Source organism: Peromyscus californicus, unplaced genomic scaffold, assembly GCF_007827085.1.
Source record: "Peromyscus californicus insignis strain IS unplaced genomic scaffold, ASM782708v3 Scaffold_14__1_contigs__length_90479793_seg_2, whole genome shotgun sequence".
NCBI lineage: Eukaryota > Metazoa > Chordata > Mammalia > Rodentia > Cricetidae > Peromyscus > Peromyscus californicus.
Window position 1 is genome coordinate 22,422,772 of NW_026294436.1, and position 20,866 is coordinate 22,443,637.

Consider the following 20,866-nt stretch of genomic DNA (forward strand, 5'->3'; position numbering starts at 1 on the left):
TTCTCCCTCACTGGTAACAGGAAGTAAGATGTGAGGAGAGCCAGTGTTTTTCCAAAGATGGCCTTTGAAGTGGAGAGTTTCTTTAAGGGCCAGGAAAGCAGGAATGGGGTTGGTGGAGTGAAATTGGGCCCCTTTAAGAGGCGTGGCTCGGGCAGGCTTTACAATCCTGGAGATAATGATGGTCCACACTTACATGCATTTGCTGGATGTCTGTAGCTTTTGCTTTGTTTTGTTTTTCAAGACAGGATTTCACTGTGCATCCCTGGTTGTCCTGGAACTCTCTCTGTAGACCAGGCTGTACTGGAACTCACAGAGATCTGCCTGCCTCTGCCTCCCGACTACAGGAATTAAAGGCGTGTGCCACCACCACCCCATGCCTTTATTTATTTCAAACACTCAACCTATAACAAGCCTATATAATAAACATCAGGCTTTTTTTGCCTTTTATCTTAAAGTTTCATGGTTTTTTTTTAATGTGTTTGTGTGTGCATGTTTAATGTGTATGTGTGTTCAGTGTGTGTAGGAGATATATGTACAAGAGAACAGCCCTGGATATCATTCTCAGGAATACTGTCCATGTCTTTTGAGGGTCTTTCATTGAGCTGGAGTTCACTATTAGGCTGGACTGTCTGGCCAGAGAGCCCCAGGGATCCACCTGCCTCCACCTCCCCAGTGCTGGGATTACAAGAGCACGCCCTCACATTTGGTTCAGAGGATTGAACTGGGGTCCCTCCCACATACACCCTAAAGTTTCTTTTTAAAAGACAGGATCAGGAGCTGGAGAGGTGGTTCAGGAGTTAAGAGAACTAGCTGCTTTTCCAGAGAGTCCAGATTCGATTCCCAGCACCCACCGGGAGGCTCATAAACCAGCAGCTACCCGGAAACTCACAATAGTCTGTAACTCAGTTCCAGGGAATCCAACACCCTCTTCCAGCCTCTACCCGCACCAAGTATGGAAGTGGTGCACAGATGTATACACAGACAAAACACCCATACAACCTTTAAAAGAAAAAAAAAAAAAGACTGTGTTCTCTATATGGCCTAGGCTGGCTTTAAACTCCTTGGTTCAAGTGATCCTCCTGCCTCGGCCCATTGAATAGTAAGAACTATGGATGCATGCCACCAGGCCTGGCCCATAAATATCCTTTTTAAGAACATCTTATTTATGTATTCATTTATTGTGTATGATCTTGTCCATGGGTGTGCACTCGTGTACAGCGTGAGCAGAAGCCAGAGGACAACTTGTGGGGATTGATTCTCTCCCTCCATCGTGTGGATCCTGGAGACCGAATTCAGGTCTGCAGGTTTGTAGGCAAGTGCCTTTACAGGCAGAACCATCTTGCAAGCCCCACAGATATCATTTTTATTTCTATTTGTAAGTGAAGGAACTGAAATTAAGTATCTTGTGTGTGTGGGTCTCACGGTTACTAGAGGTTCTAGGGCCAGGATTTGATTCTGTGCCATCTGGCTCCTACAGTCCAGAGGACTGTGCACACTATGGCAGCCTGGGCAGTGGTGAGGGGCCCTGCCATATACATACACATTATTTATTTTCTTTTGGCAGCTTTACGGAGGTATAAAGTGCTGTAAAACTTAACCAATGTAAGTGTAAAACTGATTTGTGGCAAATCCACAGAGTTGCATGATCATCACCCCATTCAACTTTTAGAACACTTCTCAAGTTTTCTCATGGGGCACATGCTTTGGGCTGAGACTCAGTTTCTTCATCTGTATAACACTGCCAGCCTCATAGGACCGTTAGGAGCATGATGTGGGGCATGTGAGTGGTGTGTGACTCATGCCTAAGGAGCATCATCTCTTGCCGTCCGTATCACTAGTCTCTGAGTCACTGGGATACAATCTTTTAGACTGGAAAGTGCCTTAGAGACCATTGAACCCCACCCCCCGCCTTTGACAGAAAGAAACTAAGGTGCCAAGATGTCTGACAACTCTTAAGTGAGGACACACAATGGTCGGTGGCAGGGCTGGAAATGGAATCCAAGTTTCTTGGTTGTTGACTCGATGTATTCTTTTCTCTGGAGACAGTTTCCTTCTGCGACACAGAGATGTCAGGATTCAACATCATTACTAACTTTGTGGGTACCTCCAGAGCAATGTTGACAGGCAGCCGTGGACCCTGGAGCTTTTCTTAGCAGTTTGGCCTTGGAGCAGAGAATGCAGCTGGAGCAGGCTGTATGCAGAATCAGGAGACGATATCCAATGTGGAGGCCGAGACAAAAATGTCCATTGTCAGAACAGGGCATGCATTGACTCAAAGAATGGAGAACTCTGACAGTCCGAGTCAGCAAGTCTCTGTAGAGCTCGTGGGCAGGGCCAGCTTTGCGGGCTTGTGACCATGCATAATGGCACAGTGCCCCATGCTTACAAAGGCCTCTACTTGGCTTAAGGCCTGTAATTCTGAAATTCTTGATAATTTTAAGCAAAGAATCACAGTTTTGTTTAGCACTGAAAATTTTAAATTGTATAACCTTTTTTGTCCATGAGACTCTTTTTTTTTTCCCAGACAAGGTTCCTCCATGTAGCCTTGGCTGTCCTGGAACTCACTCAGTAGAACAGGTTGGCCTCCAACTTACAGAGATCCGCCTACCTCTGCCTCCCAAGTGCTGGGATTAAAGGCATGCACTATCACCGACCTGCTGACCATGGACTCTGAATGCTCCATCAAAGAATGATGTCTCCACGTGAATTTATTCACTTTATACTCTGTGTGTATTCTATATGGTTGCAGTGTCTTAATTCTGACTATTGAGAAGACTAAGGACTGAACATTCTGTTGTGCACCTGCAGTCTAAAGCACGGTGATCGGTTTGGGGCCAGCCTGGGCAAACAGCCAGACTCCATCTTGCAAAAGAAGGGAAAGGGGGGCAGTGGAAGAAGGAGGAGGGGAGGGAGAGAAGGTGAGGGGTGAGAAACAAAGCTCGCTGTGGTGGTATATACCTGTTACCTAGCACTTGGGAGGCTGAGGCAGAAATATTGCCTGCGCGCCTCCATGCTCCCCACCATGATGATAATGGACTGACCCTCGGAAACTGTAAACAAGCCCCGGTTAAATGCTTTCTTTCCTGAGTGTTGCCTTGGTCATGGTGTCTCTGCACAGACTAGAAGAGTGACTGAGACCGGGACATTTCATGTTCAAACCATAGAAGAGAAAGGGAAGAATATCTCAAGCATGGGTGCTAGAGTGAGAGACAGGGGTGAAGAAAACACTGGGTCCTGCCAGGATTGGGGGGCAGGTGTGGTGTCGGGGGAAGAGAACTGAGTGTGGGGACAGGAGCTGACTGGCATGGCAGGAGTGGACGTTATCTCCACAGGGATGTAGAAGCTGGGGCAGAGAAAAAGGGGTGTGAATTGTTAGATGAAATGAAGATAAGCCGTCAAGGTGACTGAAACAGACAAGACAGGGCTAGACAGGACAGCCACACGGGAAAGACAAATCGGAGTTTGAGTTTGCCGGAGAAGCTAAGTACAGTGTAGCCCAATGGATAACGCAAGCTTTGAAGTTAAGGTTGCAATCATGTCTGACCTTCACCACATCCCAAGTATCCGGTGTAAACCTGTTCTTGTCTATTAGGAAGACATGCCCCTGACAATGTCCCCGTGGCAGGCTTCCAAGGAGGATTTAATGAGGTGATGTTGGTGAGGCCAGTGACTGGTTATACTAAGAATCCCCAAGACCCCCAAATGTGAAGCAGTCATTTCACTGTCTAGAAAGTCATTCTTCCATATGCATGAATGGGAGGTGTATGCATGTGTGTGTGTGTGTGTGTGTGTGTGTGTGTGTGTGTGTGTGTGTGTGTTCATGTGGTGGAGGTGCATGGGCACGTGTGTGCATGTCCATGTGGAAGCCAGAGGTCAACCTTGAGTGTTCTTCCTCGGGAGCTATCCACTTTTTTTTTGAGACGTGGCCTTTCATTGGGACTTAGGGCTCACCATAAGGCAAGGCTGGCTGGCAGTGAGTTCTAGGGCTCTGTCTACCACTGCCTCCCCAGCACTGGTATGACAAGAGCAGGCCACCTGTGTGTGATGTGTACAGTCACACTCATGTGGATGGCAGAGGACAGAACTGAGTCTTTCCTCCCCCTGTGGGGTGTGGGGCATTGAACTCAGGTTGTCGGGCTTGGTGGCTAGTGCCTCTCCTCAGTGAACCCTGTCCCCAGCCTGCACCTGGATGTTTATGGGAGTGCTGGGACTGGAGCCCAAGGCCCCCATACTTCTGCAGCCTGTGCTTTACCCGTGAGTCCAATCCCCAGCTCTAAGGAGTCATTCTTCCAAACCCTCCACACCCCTGCCTTCCTGGAAGAACCCGGATTCTGAGCTCCACCCTGCAAAGTTCTGGGCCCCACTGGCCAGGAAGAGAAGCTGGCTGCAACCCAAGGGCTGAGGAGCTAAGTAGAGAAGAAGATCCCCTCCCCCATTCCTATGCTAGAGGCCGATGGGGCTGAAACTGCTGAGGCTGCCACTGTGGGATTTCCAGGGTAAAAATGCTCTGGGAGTGTTGATCTGGGTTTCCCCAGTCTTCACTCCCCCTAAATATGGGGAGTGCATTGCTGACTGATGGGCCAAGCTGTGGCTGCAGCCTGCTTGTTAGTACAGATGTGCTTTGTAGCAGCTGTAACCGAAAGCCACACCTGTTGTCTAGATCAGCTGCTGTAACTCTACTCCTAGGAAAGCAGACTAGCTGGGAGGCCTCTTCCAAGTCCCCCTTTTCAAAGGCATGTGGAAAAGCAGGCATCTGCCCGTCACAGCAGCAGGGGAGCCTGGCTGGGAAGGTCGTCGGTCAGGCCCTGGGAATCTCAGCTATTAACCGGAATCTCCCAATTCAGCCTTGTCCTAACTGTACCCGTTCCAGAGTCCCTTCCTCACTCCTCCCAACACACTGGAGTGGGGAAAACGGAGAAATAAGGAAGATGGCAGGGAAGTCCTGCTGTTTCCAAGGAACCAGATGTTTCTAGACCTCTGATTTCCCTGGAGACCTTCATATTCAGCAAGGTGCCCTGACCTTGGAGGAGGAGGCGCTGAGGAGCGAACTGCAAAATGGACAGGGGAAGTGAAAGAAAAAAATTACGCAGGGATATGAATCGAGTAGAGCTTGCTTTTCCTGGGCACCAGTCATGGAGACACTGGCTATGGAGACTCGGCACTACCACGAGAGAATTCCGTTCCACTGAGCAATGTGGGGCGTGATGGGGCTGGCGTCCGTGAGACCGGCACACCAGCCGTTCCCAGAGCCTGGAGAGCATGAGTCCCTCGCCGACATCCTGGGTACTAGGTAGGAATCCAGAAATCCCAGGTCAGTGCGGAAATCGCAGCAAGACAAATCCAAGCCACACACTCTCTGACACCTAGACCCACACAGTTAAGTCACACGGGCCAATATACGTTGAAAACCTGTTGGCTGTGAAAAGCAGGTGGTGAGCGGGCATTGCTGTTGTCTGCGGTGTTCGCTCACATCCCCATCAGCGCTCTTAGTGAGCACACGCCGCTCCACGTCCAGGGGAGGAACCTCGGCCCGTACAGTGGTGCCAAGGCTTCGGCAAGACAGCGCCCTCTCATCCACCAGCAGCCCTGGCAGCGCCAGGAGAGAGAGCTGGCGCATGTGGCAGGCGCCGCCCCGCCAGATGTAGGACACTGCTGACCCCTGCTGGCGAGTGCGCGTCTGCAGCCGCTAAAGAGCGCTCCGGGAAGAAGGCCGGACTGGAAAAACCTCGCAATCTGTCTGGGAGGGGTAGGAAGAAATACCCCAGCTCAGAATCTCCCCATCTGGAGCTCCTTTGAGAAGACAAAGCGGAAATTAGAATAAAAGCCAGATTGGATTTCTGAGGGGAGCGCGACAGACTAGCAGCGTGTCCCTTCCAGGCTCCGTGGCCTGGAAAACCATGCGGCCAGTCCTCTTGAAACTAAGTTGGGAAACCATTAGCAACATCCATTGCCGAATTCAGCCATTAGGGAGACAAAAATAAAAGGAAGAGAGGAGGGGAGGGGAGGGGAGGATAGAAAGGGAACATTCTCAAGCAGCTCAACAGTTTTCAGTCAGGATCCTTATCTCTCTTCCTCCGTCTTTCTAGAGTAGCTTCCTTATTTCAGCAGAGATACCATGTTTCAGCTTGATGTCCTGCGCCGTGACATTACCCTTCGGCTTGAGACATACACCTTTCTTTCCATGAAAGACGCTGCTATCATAGTCTCTGGGTGCCTCTAAGAAGCCTGGCATCTGGAGTCTTTGCATCTGGACTTAATTTTTTTTTTTTTAAGAACTCATTTTATGCACACGAAGATAAAAGTCCAAGTATTCCAGGATCTCTACTGAAATAATCCCAGGGACCCAAGGAGTACCAGGACTCTGCTAATTCCAACAGAAGCAGTACAGAGACCCCACGCAGAAGCAAGAGTCGTCCGTGGCTAAATCTCTTCCTCTTCTACCCTGAATCAGGTTGTCAGAACCTGTGTTCACTCCTATTGCATTCTAGGTCCCATCGAGGGTGTGTACACAGTCCTCCAGGTTGCCACCGTGTGGCCTGCCCTGCGAATAGCACTGACTTTGCTCCCACCAAAGAACTGTGACATCTCACAACTGACTCTAACCTGCTTACTCCACTTCTCGCCCTCCTCGTCCTTACCTTCCCCCTCGTCCTTTTCTTCATCCTCTTTTTTTTTTTTTTTTTTTTTTTTGATGCTGGGAATGGAATGCAAAGACACAATCTACCATCAAACTACATTACTGGCCTCCAGTTTCATTTTATTGGACCTCTGTAGCATGTGACATTTGGTATGCATTTACACTTACTTATATGAAATTATTGTGAAACGTTTTAGATATATAAAAGGTATAGAAAATAATGTAACAAGAAATTGTTATGATAGTGCCCTTCAGAGAAACAGAGACAGAGGAAGGTGTGCATGTGTGTAGATACACAGGTAGACAGACACATTGAGGAGGAGTAGGCGCATATGCTAGAAGCTAAAAGGTCTCAGGTTCTATAGGACGGGCCAGCAAGCTGGAGAGCAGGGAAAACCAATGGTGTGGTTCAAAAGCCTGCAGACTCAAGATCGGGGAAGAGCCAAGGTTTCAGTTCAGGTGCAAAGGCTGGAGAAGCGGATGTTCCTGTTAAAAGGTCAGGCAGGCAAGGGGAGTTCCCCCTGACCAAGGAGAAAGTTCTCTTAGGGGAGACATCTTGCCTTATTCATTCTTCTGATTTAATGTTAATCTCACCCCCAAAATATCAACACAGAAACCTCTAAAATAATGTTTGAACAATTATTTGGACACTCCACGGCCCAGACAAGTTGACACATAATAAATTAGCCATTACAACGGTATTGTGGAGTTTAGGAAATAAAAAATTGCAGACATAGTTTATGCTCCTCTTCCATTACCTTTCTTTTTTGCCATTTTGAATTTGCTGTTAATCACTGGCATACTCGTTCATCATTTTACCCACTTTACGCTGCACCTCTTAACTGGTAAATTCTACAGCTTTCCCTCCTGGTTCAACATTATACTGTAAGGTTCATTCATATTGATGCATGGAAATTTAGTTTATTGATTTCTGCTGCCTTTAATATTCCATTGTTCTATAATTCATACCATTTTATTGTATACAATTTTTTGTTATTTTAAATGGTTGCTATAGAAATTTTATTTTTTGTTTCTGGGGATTGATCTTGAGTTTGAACCTGGAAACTTGCACATGCCAGGCAAGCACTCTACCATTGATCTACATACAGGCCAGTCTTTGGAAATTCTTACATACTTCTTGTGGTGCACATTTATCTTCTTTATTTAGTCTATCCAGGAGTGAAATTACTAGCCACGGAGTCTGGACACCTGTCGCTTGACCACATCTTTGCCGGCACTTGGCATTGTTACCTCTCCCCTTTTTTATGTCCATGTTGTTATGGGACCACACAGCATCAGGTTTTTAACTAGAATTTCACTATACTAACAAAGTGGATAACTGCTCATAGGTTCATTCTTCAACAGGACTGCCTTCTGTTTCTCAGCTCTTAACCTTTTCCCAGTTCTGCTGTTGACTCCTTTCTCTGATTTGAAGAATTAAATACTGTGACTAGTTATCTTTTTTTCAAGTAAATACTTTCTGCTTATGTTTTTCCAAATTAGTTCCTTCTGTCTCTTACCGCCATAATGGTTTTTATGGAGGTATAATATATATAATTCATTCATTTTAAGTATATAATTTAATGAATTTTAGAAATCAATTTAAGAGTTGTGTAACTATTGCCACAGTCCAGTTTTAGAACATTTCCAACACCACAAAGCAATTCCTCCCACCCACTTGCAACCAATCCCAGTTCCCACCCATAGCCACAGACAACCACTAATTCACTTTCTGTCTCACAATTTTGCTTTACCAGACATTTCATATAAATGAAATCATATAATATGAGGTCTTTTGCATCTGTCTCTTTCAGTTTGAATAATGTTTTTGAAGGTTTGTTCGGACTAAAGTCGTACTAGATTTTTTTTTTTTCTGCAGAGTAGCGCTCCCTCATATGAACACAGTACATTTCCTTTGTTTGCCAGTCCATGAGAATTTAGCTTATGATATGTCTCACAAGGAACAGATCTCAGATGTGGTAGCACATGGTTGTAATCCTAACGCTCTAGAGGTATACACAGGAGAACTGCCGTAAGTTTGAAGTTGGTCTGAGCTACATAGCAAGACCTGTCTAAGAAAGAGAGAGAGAGAGAGAGAGAGAGAGAGAGAGAGAGAGAGAGAGAAGAAAGAAAGGAAGGAAGAAAGAAAGTGTGTATGTGTGTGTAAGAGATAGGGAGAGATGGGCAGAAGGCTACAAATAATCACATTATAAATAAGTGGTATAAACATGTATTATTTTAATAAATATAATTATTCATTAAAAATAATTATTTTATTATCACCAAAAGTTCATTCAACCTCCAGCAGGATAAATACAAAGAAAATCACACAGCATACCATAGCACAATTTCTAGAACCAAAGACAGAGAATAGTCTTAATAGTCAAAGAGCCATTAGAAAAAATAAAAGCACATTACACACAGGAAGTCAAATGGGAAATGAATGTGAGATCTTGCTTTCTCCCTTTGAAGCAGGGTCTCACTATGGAGCCCAGGCTGGTCTCAGCCATAATTCTCTTGCCTCGGCCTCCTAAGAGATGGGCTTAGAGCATATGTCCCCATTCCCGGCATTGCCACAAAACCTTTCTTTTAATTAATGCTCGCATTATCTGTCCTTTCCCATCTTTTTTTGTGTTCTTAGATATAAAGTTCATTTATTATAGGTAACAGCAAATAATTGAGTAGTACTTAAAATAAAACTCCAGCCAGGCACACACCTGTAATCCTAGTCCTCAGGGGGCTAAAGGAGAGGATTTCAAGTTGATGCCAGGCTTTTAAAAAAAGGCAATCTGCATTAAACTGTCTTTAAAATGAAATGTTTAGGGGGTTCAAGAGATACCTTAGCGGTTAAGAGCACTTGCTGTTCTTGCAAAGGACCTGGGTTCGGCTGTTCTCTCCTTCCAGTACATGGATCCCACGGATCAGGGTTATCAGATTTGGTAGTAAGTGCCTTTACCCACAGAGTCATCTTGTTGACCCAATTTTATAACATTTTTATCACCCCCCACTCCCTGCTACCCATTACAATTCACTTTCATTCCTTCGTGCCAAGCCTGACTCCATTATAGCTGTTTTTTTTAACTCTTTGATCTTTGGGGGCTCACCACTCGGCTCCCAAATAAATACAAGGGGACTTATTATTACTTACGAATGCCAGGCCTTAGTTTGGCTTGTTTCTAGCCAGCTTTTCTTAATTAACTTAAATTATCCTGTCTATCTTTTGCCTCTGGGCTTTAACTTCTCTTTTCTATATACCTTTCTTTCCTTCTTACTCCGTGGTTGGCTGTGTGGCTGTGTGGCTGGCTCCTGGCATCCTCCTTTCCTTCTCCTTTTCTCCTTCCTTCCTCCTCTCTTGTCTCTTCTTCTATTTATCCTCTCTGCCTGGCAGCCCCGCCTTTCCTTTCTCCTGCCTTGCCATTGGCCCTTCAGTTCTTTATTAGACCATCAGGTGTTTTAGACAGGCACAGTAACACAGCTTCACAGAGTCAAACAAATGCAACATAAAAGAACACGTCTTTTTTTGCATAATGATGCAACACATCTTTGCATCATTAAACAAATATACCACAGCATAAAAGAATATAACACATCTTACTAATATTCCACAACATCCATCCACAGCTAATTTTCTCCTTCTCTTTGTAGATTTGAGTGTTTGAGGGATTTTGTGTATTTGGGTAGGCATTACACAATGCATAGTTTTTCGTCTGGCTACTCTGCTATGAATGTCCTCAGTGCTCATCCTTTTTCTGGTATATAAATAGTATCTGTTCCCCTTTTTAATGCTAAATCACGCTGCCTTGGCTTTTTGTGAATCGGTGCCTATTGCATGTGTTAGCCAAGGGCTCTACAACTAAGCTGTATTTTCATCCCTTTATAATTCAAAAATTAATCGCATTGTTTATTTGCTGTGTGTGTACGTGTGTGTGTGTGTGTGTGTGTGTGTGTGTGTGTGTGTGTGTGTATCAGAGCACACCTGTGGAGGTCGGAGGATGACTTGTGGGAGTCAGTTCTCTCCTTCCACCATGTGGGTCCTGGAGATGGAACTCGGGTCGTCAGGCTTGGTGGTAGGAGCCCTTCCCTGGTGAAGCCATCTTGCTGGTAGCACTTTTTAGTTTTGAGAAAGGGTCTCTCATTTAGCTGCTCAAGCTGGTCTTGAACTAACGAAGGCAGGCCTTGAACTTGTGGTACTCAGCCTTCTGAGTATCTAGGATTATTGGCCTGTGCTACCAGCTCCAGTAATTGCCTTTCTTTTTTTTTTAATTAATATTTATTTGTTTGTTGTATGTACATGTGTGTGCCTGCATGAGTTTATGTGTACCATGTGTGTGCAGGGGCCAGAGGATGTCAGGTCCCCTGGAGCTGGAGTTACAGGTGGTCGTGAACTGCCTGCTCTGGGTTCTAGGAACTAGACCCGGGTCCTCTGCAAGAGCTGTGAGTGCTCTTCACCACTGAGCTGTCTCTCCACACCTACTTTTGGTTTATTTTTGAGACGTCTCACTGGGTAGCCAAGCTGGCTTCTGAAACTTGCTATGGAGCCCAAGCTGGCCTCCAACGTGTCTTCCTCCTGCCTCCGACTCCTGAGCAGTGGGAGTGTGTTTATGCTGCCGTGCTCACACGCTTTGTCTTGATTTCAAAGCGTGGCTGTGGGTGGTGTCGACGTCTGTGTGCACAGCTCCAGCTCATGCATTCGGCCTTGCCTGTGTTGTTTTCAGGGAGACATCTGCTGTCCTCGTCCGGCCTCTCCTCTGGGTTTGCCCCTTTCTTCTCCTTGCTTTAAAGCTTTGAACAGTTGACTTGTGATGGGTTTGAAGCTTTTCCTTCATGTCCCCCCTCCTTTATGGAGCTTCTTGAATGTGTGTGTTATAGCTTTTTACTAAATATGGAAAACTTCAGGCATCATTTCTTCACATACTGCCCCATTTTTTTTTCCTTCCTTTTCAGAAAATTAGATGTGTGTTGAGTGGAAGTTGTCACCCAGTTCACAGGCGGTTTGTTCCATTTGTAAAGCTATCCTGGGCTCTGAGCCTCAGGGGGTCAGAATTTGCTGTACAGTCTTGAGTTTGAATTTGCTGAGTTTGGAGTGCCAGCACCGACATAAGAGCCCGGCATGGTTACACGGGCCTGTCACCTGAGCACTGGGGAAGAACAGATCCTGAGAGCCTGGGCCAGTCCGCTTAGCTGACGCCGCAGTTTAAGTTCAGTAAGAGACCCCTGTCTCAAGTGAGCAAGGCGGAGGGTGATGGAAGAAGACACTCATGTCCTCTGCCTTCCGCATGCAGGCACATGGGAGCACACACAGACAGACACATGCACACACAGACGGACACGCAGAAACAATATCTTCATCCTCTGTGTCCTGTTACAGATGGTTTTTATGGCTATGTCTTTGAGTACACAAGTTATTTTCTTCTGCAATGTCATTATAATATTTCTATAAAAGTTATTTTTTTATTTTTCATATTTCAGCAGAACTTTCTGAACACACAGAATATGGTCCTGATTAACTGTATTCCTATATAAATGCTTGAACTTTGTGCTGGGACATGGCTGGGTTTGGGGAATCGCTGTTAAGAACTGAAGGGTGAGTTAACTCAGTCTGGGGCTAGGGTCATCCTGCTGGGGTAGACCCTTCTCCCACTCTGCTCACTGGTGACTCCCCGCTTTCCACTTCTTCTGGCGAATGCAGACACTGGCCCTGCTCCGGCTCTGCTTCATAGCATCCTTCCCGTGCTTTCTCCCCCAGCCTCAGAGATGCTTCTTCCTGGGAGTGTGCAGACTCACACACTGAACTTCGGAAGCAGAGCCTCTGGAGAGCTGCGTGAACTCCAGGCAGCATCTCATTCCTGTGCCCTGTGAGTTCTGTCTCCCTAGACTCTTGGCTCCTTTGTGACTCAGGGAATGTTCTTCTCTGCTGCGCTGTGGCCTGGGAGCCCTTGACAGGCAACCCAGGGCAACCCAGGGCTCCCTCAATTGTCTCTCCTTCCTCAAAGTCATTCGGCCTTGGTGCCATATGTGGGGTGTATTAAGGTTTTTAATATGGCTTATTTCTCTGTCTCTGTCTCTCTCTCTGTCTCTGTCTCTCTCTGTCTCTGTCTCTGTCTCTCTCTCTCTCTCTCTCTCTCTCTCTCTCTCTCTCTCTCTGTGTGTGTGTGTGTGTATTTGATACACGTGTATGCATATGTCTGTGCAGGTGTAGATGACCATGTGTGCCTGTGTAGCGCCAGAAGTTGTTGTTAGGTGTCTTCCTTCACTGCTCAGGCAAGCACTTTGCCCACGGAGCCATCTCCTCAACCCCCCCTCCCCCCTTCTGGTTTTTGCTGTTATTTTAAATAGGAAAACCCATGTTTGTTGTGGAATATCACTTTAACTGTGTAAAGATGTGTTACAGTTATTTATGCCATGGAATATTACTTTAACTGTGTAAAGTTGTGTTACATTTGTTTCTGCTGCCTTTGTCAATGCTGTAAAGTTGTGTTACATTTGTTTCTGCTGCCTTTGTCAATGATGTAAAGATGTGTTACATTTGTTTCATCTTGCCTGCCTAAGGCACCAGACTGGTCTATCAAAAAGCTGAATGGTCAGTAGCTGGGCAGGAGAGGGCTAGGCGGGGCTGGCAGGCAGGGAGAATAAGGAGAGGAGAAATCTAGGCTCAAGAGAAGAGAACAAGAGAAAGAGGGAGAAAAGGATGTACACACTCAGGGCCAGAAGCCAGGTAGCTGCCAGCCAGACATGGAGAAAGCAGGAGAGCAGGATAGAAAGAAAGAAAGAAAGAAAGAAAGAAAGAAAGAAAGAAGAAAGAAAGAAAGAAAGAAAGAAAGAAAGAAAGAAAGAAAGAAAGAAAGAAAGAAAGAAAGAAAGAAGAAAGAAAGAAAGAAAGAAAGAAAGAAAGAAAGAAAGAAAGAAAGAAAGAAAGAAAGAAAGAAAGAAAGAAAGAAGGAGAAAGAGAGAGGGGGAGGGAGGGAGGGAGGGAGGGAGAAAGGAAGGAAGCAAGGAAGGAAGGAAGGAAAGGAGGGAGGGAGGAAGGAAGGAAGGAAGGTAAAAAACCCGAGGCAAAACATAAAGTAAGAGCACTCATAACTAATAAGTCTCTGCGTCATGATTTGGGAGCTGGTTGGTGGCCCAAAGGAAAAAGCCTGCTACACCTATTTCTGCTTCTGGGCTAGAAGCAGGAGTGCATTTAATGAAAGCATCTGATTAAACAAGTCATTTAAGAAATATTCTTTGTTGTGGGGGTGAGTGGCATACACTTTTAATCCCAACACTTGGGAGATAGAAGCAGGCAGATCTCTGAGTCTGAGACCAGTCTGGTCAACAGAGTGAGTTCTAGGACATCTGGGCCGACACAGAGAAACTTTGTCTGAAACAAACAAACAACCATCCCCTAAAAAAAAAACACTCACAACCAAAAAGAAAAGAAAAGGAAAAGGAAAAAGAAATATTCTTTGGGCTGGAAAGATGGCTCAGTGGTTAATGCACTTACCACACACAACTTGGGTTTGGTTCCCAACACTAACACCGGGCAACACACAACTACCTAGAACTCTAGTTCCAGGGAGTCTGATGCACTCTGCCTTTTTTGGCTACCTGCACTTATGGGGTGCACATAAACTCAAGAATATACACATTTTAAAATGTTCTTCAGGGCTCGTGGATTAGCAAGTGTGTAATTCCTGCACTTGGGATGATGAGGCAGGAGGTTCACAAGTTCAAGGTCAGCCTGAGATACAGTTGTTATTCAATAGGAAAAAGGCAAATGATGTAATTTAAAAATAATTAAAGGGTCTCACTAACTGTGATGGTGTATTTCTTTAATTCCAGTAATCAGGAGGCAGGTGGAAGTCAACCAGGGCTACATAGTGAGACCTTGTCTCAATAAATAAATAATAAATAAACAAACAAACAAACAAATAAATAAATGAATAAATAAATAAAGAGTTTGAACATGTTTCTTCAAAGAAGACATCAATGGTAATAAGCACATGAAAGGATGTGCTGTATCCTCAGCTACCATGAAAATACTGTCAGGACCTCAGTGAGAGACTGCTTCAGACCCTCTAGGACAGCTGTAATGAAGACTGACAATGACAGGCGGTGATGAGGATTGGGGAAACAAAAACCTTTATATCTTGCTAGTGGGGTGCGAAACATTGCTGTTGCTTTGGAATGCAGTTTGCAAGTCCTGTAAGGGCTAAACTTTAAGAGTTACCATATGACCCAGCTGGTCCAGTCCTCACTATATACCTAAGAGAAACAGTGCATACACAGGCACCCTCTCATCCCCCGCCCCAAAAAAAGCACCCTTGTGCATGAATATCCACGTTCAAAATATCCATGTTTAGGCTGAAACCCAGAGCCAAACTGGATGTTTAGGACTGATAAGTGGATAAATAAAATGTTGCCTATCATGCAATGATAAGTTATTTGACACTAGAAAAGAGCAAAGTGGGGCTGGAGAGATGGCTCAGTAGTTAAGAGCCACGGCTACTCTTCCAGAGGACCTGGGTTCAATTCCCATTACCCACATGGCAGCTCACAAGCATCTGTAACTCCTGTCCCTTCTGGTCTCTGTGGGCACTGCACACATGTGATGCACAGATGTTTATATAGAAAAGACACCTACACACATTAAAAAGGGGGGAGTGGCTGGAGATACATCTCAGTGGTTAAGAGCAGTTGCTGCTCTTGCAGAGGACCTGGGTTTGATTCCCAGCACCTAGATGGTGGTTCGCAACCATCTGGAACTCCAGTTCCAGGGAATCCAACACTTCCTTCTGACTTCCATGGGTACCAGACGAAACACTCTTACACACAAAATAAATAAATCTAAAATAAAACAAATTGCTGATGATTCTACCACGTGGGTGAACCCGGAAAACTTGCTGAATGAAACTCACCAAGGCCACATTGTATAGTATAGGTCATGTTCAAAACACCCAAATCAATAGAAACACAAAGTGGATTAGAGAGCTTAGGAGGTTGGGGCCTGAGCCTGGGAGTGATAGCTAGAGGATCCAGGTTCTGATTAGTTTGACAAATGTTCTAAAATAGACTGTGATTATAAAGCTGTAAATACATAAGTGCCTATTAAGAGCTGTTGTTAGAGTCTGTGCTTTAAATGGGAAAAGCATGCAGCGTGTGGATTATATCTCTGTAATTTTGGGGGGGAGTTGTTGTTGTTGTTGGGTTTTGTTTTGTTTTGTTTTGTTTTTTTAAGGCTATCATACACCATGTGTCTGTGTGGGTAACAGGGTTTCATCAACAATTCTCTTGGAGTGAGTGAGCTGATTGGGTCTAATTTGACAAATGGCACAAGTATTCATATTGTTCAGCTGGAACCTCCAGCTCGGCCCCAGTTCTGTCTCTCCAAATCCTGCCCTCTCAGAAAAGCCACCAAGAAGCAGTTCCTCCCCTGAGGCTGCCAGCCCCCCAGTCCCTACCCAAAGCATTTAATTAGGTACAAATCCATCTTGTGGAGGACACGTCATCATCCTGCTCCTACAGGGTATTTAAGCCCTCTCCTTTAGAATGGTGGTGTGATTTCTCTCCTGCCCCCTTTCCCTTCCTCATCTCTGGGGGCTGGAATGTCACCCAGGAGTGTTTTGCCCAATACACCTGGTCTTTTACTTTTAATTTGGATTGATCTGGCTTACTGCATCGGTGGAGAAACTTTTATCAAGGTACGGAAACCTTTCACATATCATCTGACTCTCTTCCCATCTGTCCTCCATATTTCCCCCTCTGCCTTCCTCAGATACTTCCTATGGGCCACATACTGTTTAGCACTGAGCTTCCTCAAGCTGACCAAGACAGTCCTGTCCTGAAAGCTGCCAAGCCCTTGATTCTCCTTGGCATTTGGAAGCAAAGGGGCTTTTGTTGGGACCACTTGAATATGTCCCAATCCATGAAGAAGAAACCTAATCTAAAGGCACAAAAGTCTGTGACTTAGCTACTCCAGAGGCCAGAGCAACGTGGTGGAGGCGGGAGTGATCTGCGAGTGAAACCTCCACCATGAGTCTCCTCAATAAACCCAAGAGTGAGATGACCCCAGAGGAGCTGCAGAAGCAGGAGGAGGAGGAATTCAACACAGGTCCCCTCTTGGTGCTGACCAGTCAGTCAAGAACAACACACAGGTGCACGTTAACTGTCGCAACAATGAGAAGCTCCTGGGACGAGTGAAGGCCTTTGACAGGCACTGCAACATGGTGCTGGAGAATGTGAAAGAGATGTGTAGCTAGAGAGTTTTCTCTCCCGGTCCCGCCAAGCCCCGGCAGTCCAACAGCCCACTTATAAAATAAACACACAGACGCTTATATTATTTAAACTGTTTGGCCTAATGGCTCAGGCTTCTTGTTAACCGTTCTTATATCTTAAATTAACCCATTTCTATTAATCTATACTTTGCCACGTGACTTGTGGCTTACCGGTACCTTATAGCTTCCTTGTCATGGCGGTGGCTGGCGGTGTCTCTCTGCCTTCCTGTTCTCTCAATTTTCTTCTCTGTTAGTCCCGCCTATACTTCCTGCCTGGCTACTGGCCAGTGTTTTATTTATTAACCAAACAGAGCAACACATTTGACATACAGAACATCCCACAGCAGAGATGTGGACTGAGGTCCCCAAGAGCAGCAAAGGTAAGAAGAAGTCCAAGCCTGTTAACAAGGACCGATACATCTCCAATATGTTCCTGCAAGGGGATTCGGTCATTGTGGTGCTGCGGAACCAGCTCATCGCCGGCAAGTAGAGTAGAGTAGAGTAGAGGCCTCTTCCCTCTATGAGAGCCTGCTCCCTGTCCTGCCGAGCCTTGCCCAATGGTATAGAAATAAAACCCTGTGCTTTTTTGTTTAAAAAAAATAAATCTGTGACTTAGGTGAAGGGGCCTCTGAGCTCCTGAACAGCTGAAGAACACCCAGCCAGACGAAGGTACCTTAGGTCCTGTGTTGACCCATTTCCTGTCTCCAGTAACACAATGACACGGGGTGGGCAGGTCAGAAAGAAAAGACATTTCACAATGTAATTCTAGAGGTCTGGGTCAGGGGCACATCTGGCAATGGCTTCCTGCTGTGTCCTGACGTGGTACAGGGCTTCGTGTGACAGAGGACAGGGAATGGGTCTGTTTGTGTTTCTTTCAGACTCTCTCCTTTAACAAAGACACCAGGATTAATCATGGGTCCCCTATCCTAATGACCTTATCTGGTCCCTATCATGTCCCAAAGGCCCCAACTCTAAGTACCAAAGTTGGATTAAATTTCTACTCTTTTCCCCTCCACAATGAGGATTAAATTTCAATTTACAGAGCCTGGGGTGGGAAGGTGGGCACACCCAGTCCATATGGAAACCATAGCAAGTCCCCCTCCCATCCAGACTGGGTCCCAGAGTCCTTATAGAGAAGGAAGGTCTTATCTAGCTCCTCTGGGGCCCAGACCTTAAAAGGCAGAAGCTCACAGCTGAGACACTCCACAGGGAGTCGGTCAGCAAACACCTCCCTTCACAGACAGCTAGGCACAAACTCCCAGGATTCCTCACCTGTCAGGGCTTTACTCAGACTCCTGCATCCTTCCCTATAAGGCTGGAGATTGACATACAGCATCCTGCATCGAAGCCTCAAGCTGTTGATTGTGGTCTTAAGCCATTCAGTACCGTGCTGGGTCTTATCTTTAGGCCAGTTCTTGCTTTTGCTTAATTAATGACTGACCCCTGTGTCTGTTTTACCCCAAACTGACAGCTACCACCAGCCATCATGTGCGGTGGTTATTTGTGGACACATCTTATCTCTCTTGAAACACTGTCACTTCTAATTAATGGTGGCCTTCCAGTTCAGTCCCCTCCATGCACCCCTGCTGTGTTCAGCCCTCTCCATGCACCCCTGCTGTGCTCCAAGATACAACTTAGAAATAGCCTCCAATCAGGCCCTCTGAATGGGTGAGATAGTCGATTGGCTTGATCTGTTTGGGAGGCATCCAGGCAGTGGGACTGGGTCCTTTGTTCATTGCATAAGTTGGCTGTTTGAAACCTGGGGCCTATGCAGGGTCGCTTGGCTCGGCCTGGGAGGAGGGGACTGGACCTGCCTGGACTGAGTCTACCAGGTTGATCTCAGTCCTCGGGGGAGTCTTTGCCCTGGAGGAGGGGGAATGGGGGGGGGGGGCTGGGGGGAAGGTGAGGGGGACGGGAGGGGGAGAACAAGGGAATCCGTGGCTGATATGTAGAACTGAATTGTATTGCAAAATAAAATTAAATTAAATTAAAAAAAGAAAAAAAAAGAATTAGGGTTTGGACATCATTAAAAAAAAAAAAAGAAAGAAAAGAAAAAGAAATAGCCTCCAATAGCCAGCTTGGCAGAACTCACCAGATGGCCTCCTCAATGGTGGTTACTCCGCTGTCTCAGCCTACTGGTCTAGGCCATTCATGTCAAGCCCTCGCCACTTCAGCAGGCGTTTTTCACGAGTCTTTGTGAAGACGGCTGAACAGTTTTTTCTAAACTCTGTTTTCTCTTGACATTCCATGAAAACTACGTTCTCTCTTAGAACAAGGTCTCTTAAGCTTTTCCATTCATGACCCCTTTTTTTTTTGCCTGAGAAAACTTTTTAAACATTTATCTGTGGTGTGTGCGTGTGTGTGTGCGTGCGTGCATGTGCGTGTGTGCGTGTGTGTGTGTGTGTGTGTGTGTGTGTGTGTGTGTGCCACAGCACTCATGTGGAGCTCAGGGGACAACTTTTGGGAGTCAGTGGATCAAACCATCTGCCAGCCCATTGCTTAAGAAATGTTTAATAAGCCGGGCGGTGGTGGCGCACGCCTTTAATCCCAGCACTCGGGAGGCAGAGGCAGGTGGATCTTTGTGAGTTCGAGGCCAGCCTGGTCTACAGAGCAAGATCCAGGAAAGGCTCAAAGCTACACAGAGAAACCCTGTCTCAAAAAAAACAAAAAAAAAAAAACAAACAAACAAACAAAAAAAAGAAATGTTTAATAGACCTTAGAGATAGAGATGTATAAATTAGGTAAGCCAATGGAACATTTACTTATTGTTTTCATAAAAAATAATTTTAAAGCATTTCTTTGGGATATGTATCATTTTGCCATTTATTAAAGACGAAAGCAAGTGTGCAGACGGATGGGATAGGTGTGTTTATCTTCACATGAACAAGTAAATATAGCTGCATATTTGATATAGAACAACATGAATGCTTTTCAGAGCTGGTCAATGTTTAGATTTTCTAGCCATCAATGCAGAGAACTCCACTTTTCCTAAACATACAGTACAGAATGGCAGGAAAATGTGTTTCAAAACTGATTGGAAATTCTGTCCTAATTCCCAGTCAAAATCCATTGAACACCTTTTAACAAAACTCAAGCCAGCAATTCAACCAGCAATTAAAAAACAACAAACACTCTAACACAGTACAATCCAAAACTACACTAACTGAAACGCACACACAGAGTATGGGTGGTGGGAAAATGTTCAGTCCTTGCTTTCCGATGAAGCGATTACATTTCAGTAATGTGTACAGTAAACACATCGACATTCGTAACGTGGTATGGAATCTGAGCCAACCTGTTTCAGGCAGAGTTCCCTGGTGAGATGGAACGATATGTCAGGGCCCAGGCTGCAGGAAAGTCACAGTTGGATTGTAGTTGTGCCTTCAGAACCCTTTATTGTTGCCAATCCTTTTCACCACCTCTACGGACTCATGTACCCAGTTAAGAAGCTGGGTCTCAGAGAAGGCATTTCCAGACGCAACAGCCACAAAATAACACCTGAAATGTCCTTCGCACTTGCTGCAAATTGTGTTTTTGCAAAGCATGCTTGCCAGACTTGCATGCCATAAACTCTTCCAAGAAGTCACTCTGACTCCTTTCTTTGAAATGCTGGAAGGTTTGTGAAGGTCTCAAAGTCCAAGGGAAGTCCTGTGAAGGTCTCATGGGTCCCGGGTTCGAAAGGCAAGCCAGCTTCTCCCCGATTCTCTCAGCATGCTTGTCCTCATGGATCAGCTGCCATGCTACAATGACAGAGCCCAGGCTTCATGGAGAGATGCACGTAGCCGTCTCTGCTGCTGTGATAACACGGCCCGACAAAAGCAACCTAAGGAGGAGCAGGGCTCTTTAGCTCACAGCACTAGGTCACAGTGCCTCACGGTGTGAAGTCAAGGCAGCAGGAAGTCAGTACAGCCAGTTATGTCATAGCCACAGAGAAGAGAGCGGAGCGGCTGGAGCGACAGCTCAGTGGTTAACAGCA

General features: G+C 45.8%; 1 protein-coding gene across 1 annotated transcript; it reads left to right on the forward strand.

The window, feature by feature from the left end:
• The first annotated feature begins 16,648 nt into the window (after window positions 1-16,648).
• Window positions 16,649-17,380, forward strand: LOC128109551 (small nuclear ribonucleoprotein Sm D2-like). The gene is made up of 2 exons (XM_052736701.1): window positions 16,649-16,748; window positions 17,235-17,380. Exons 1-2 carry the CDS (start codon window positions 16,649-16,651, stop codon window positions 17,378-17,380), a joined length of 246 nt encoding a protein of 81 aa, XP_052592661.1.
• Window positions 17,381-20,866: the final 3,486 nt, after the last annotated feature.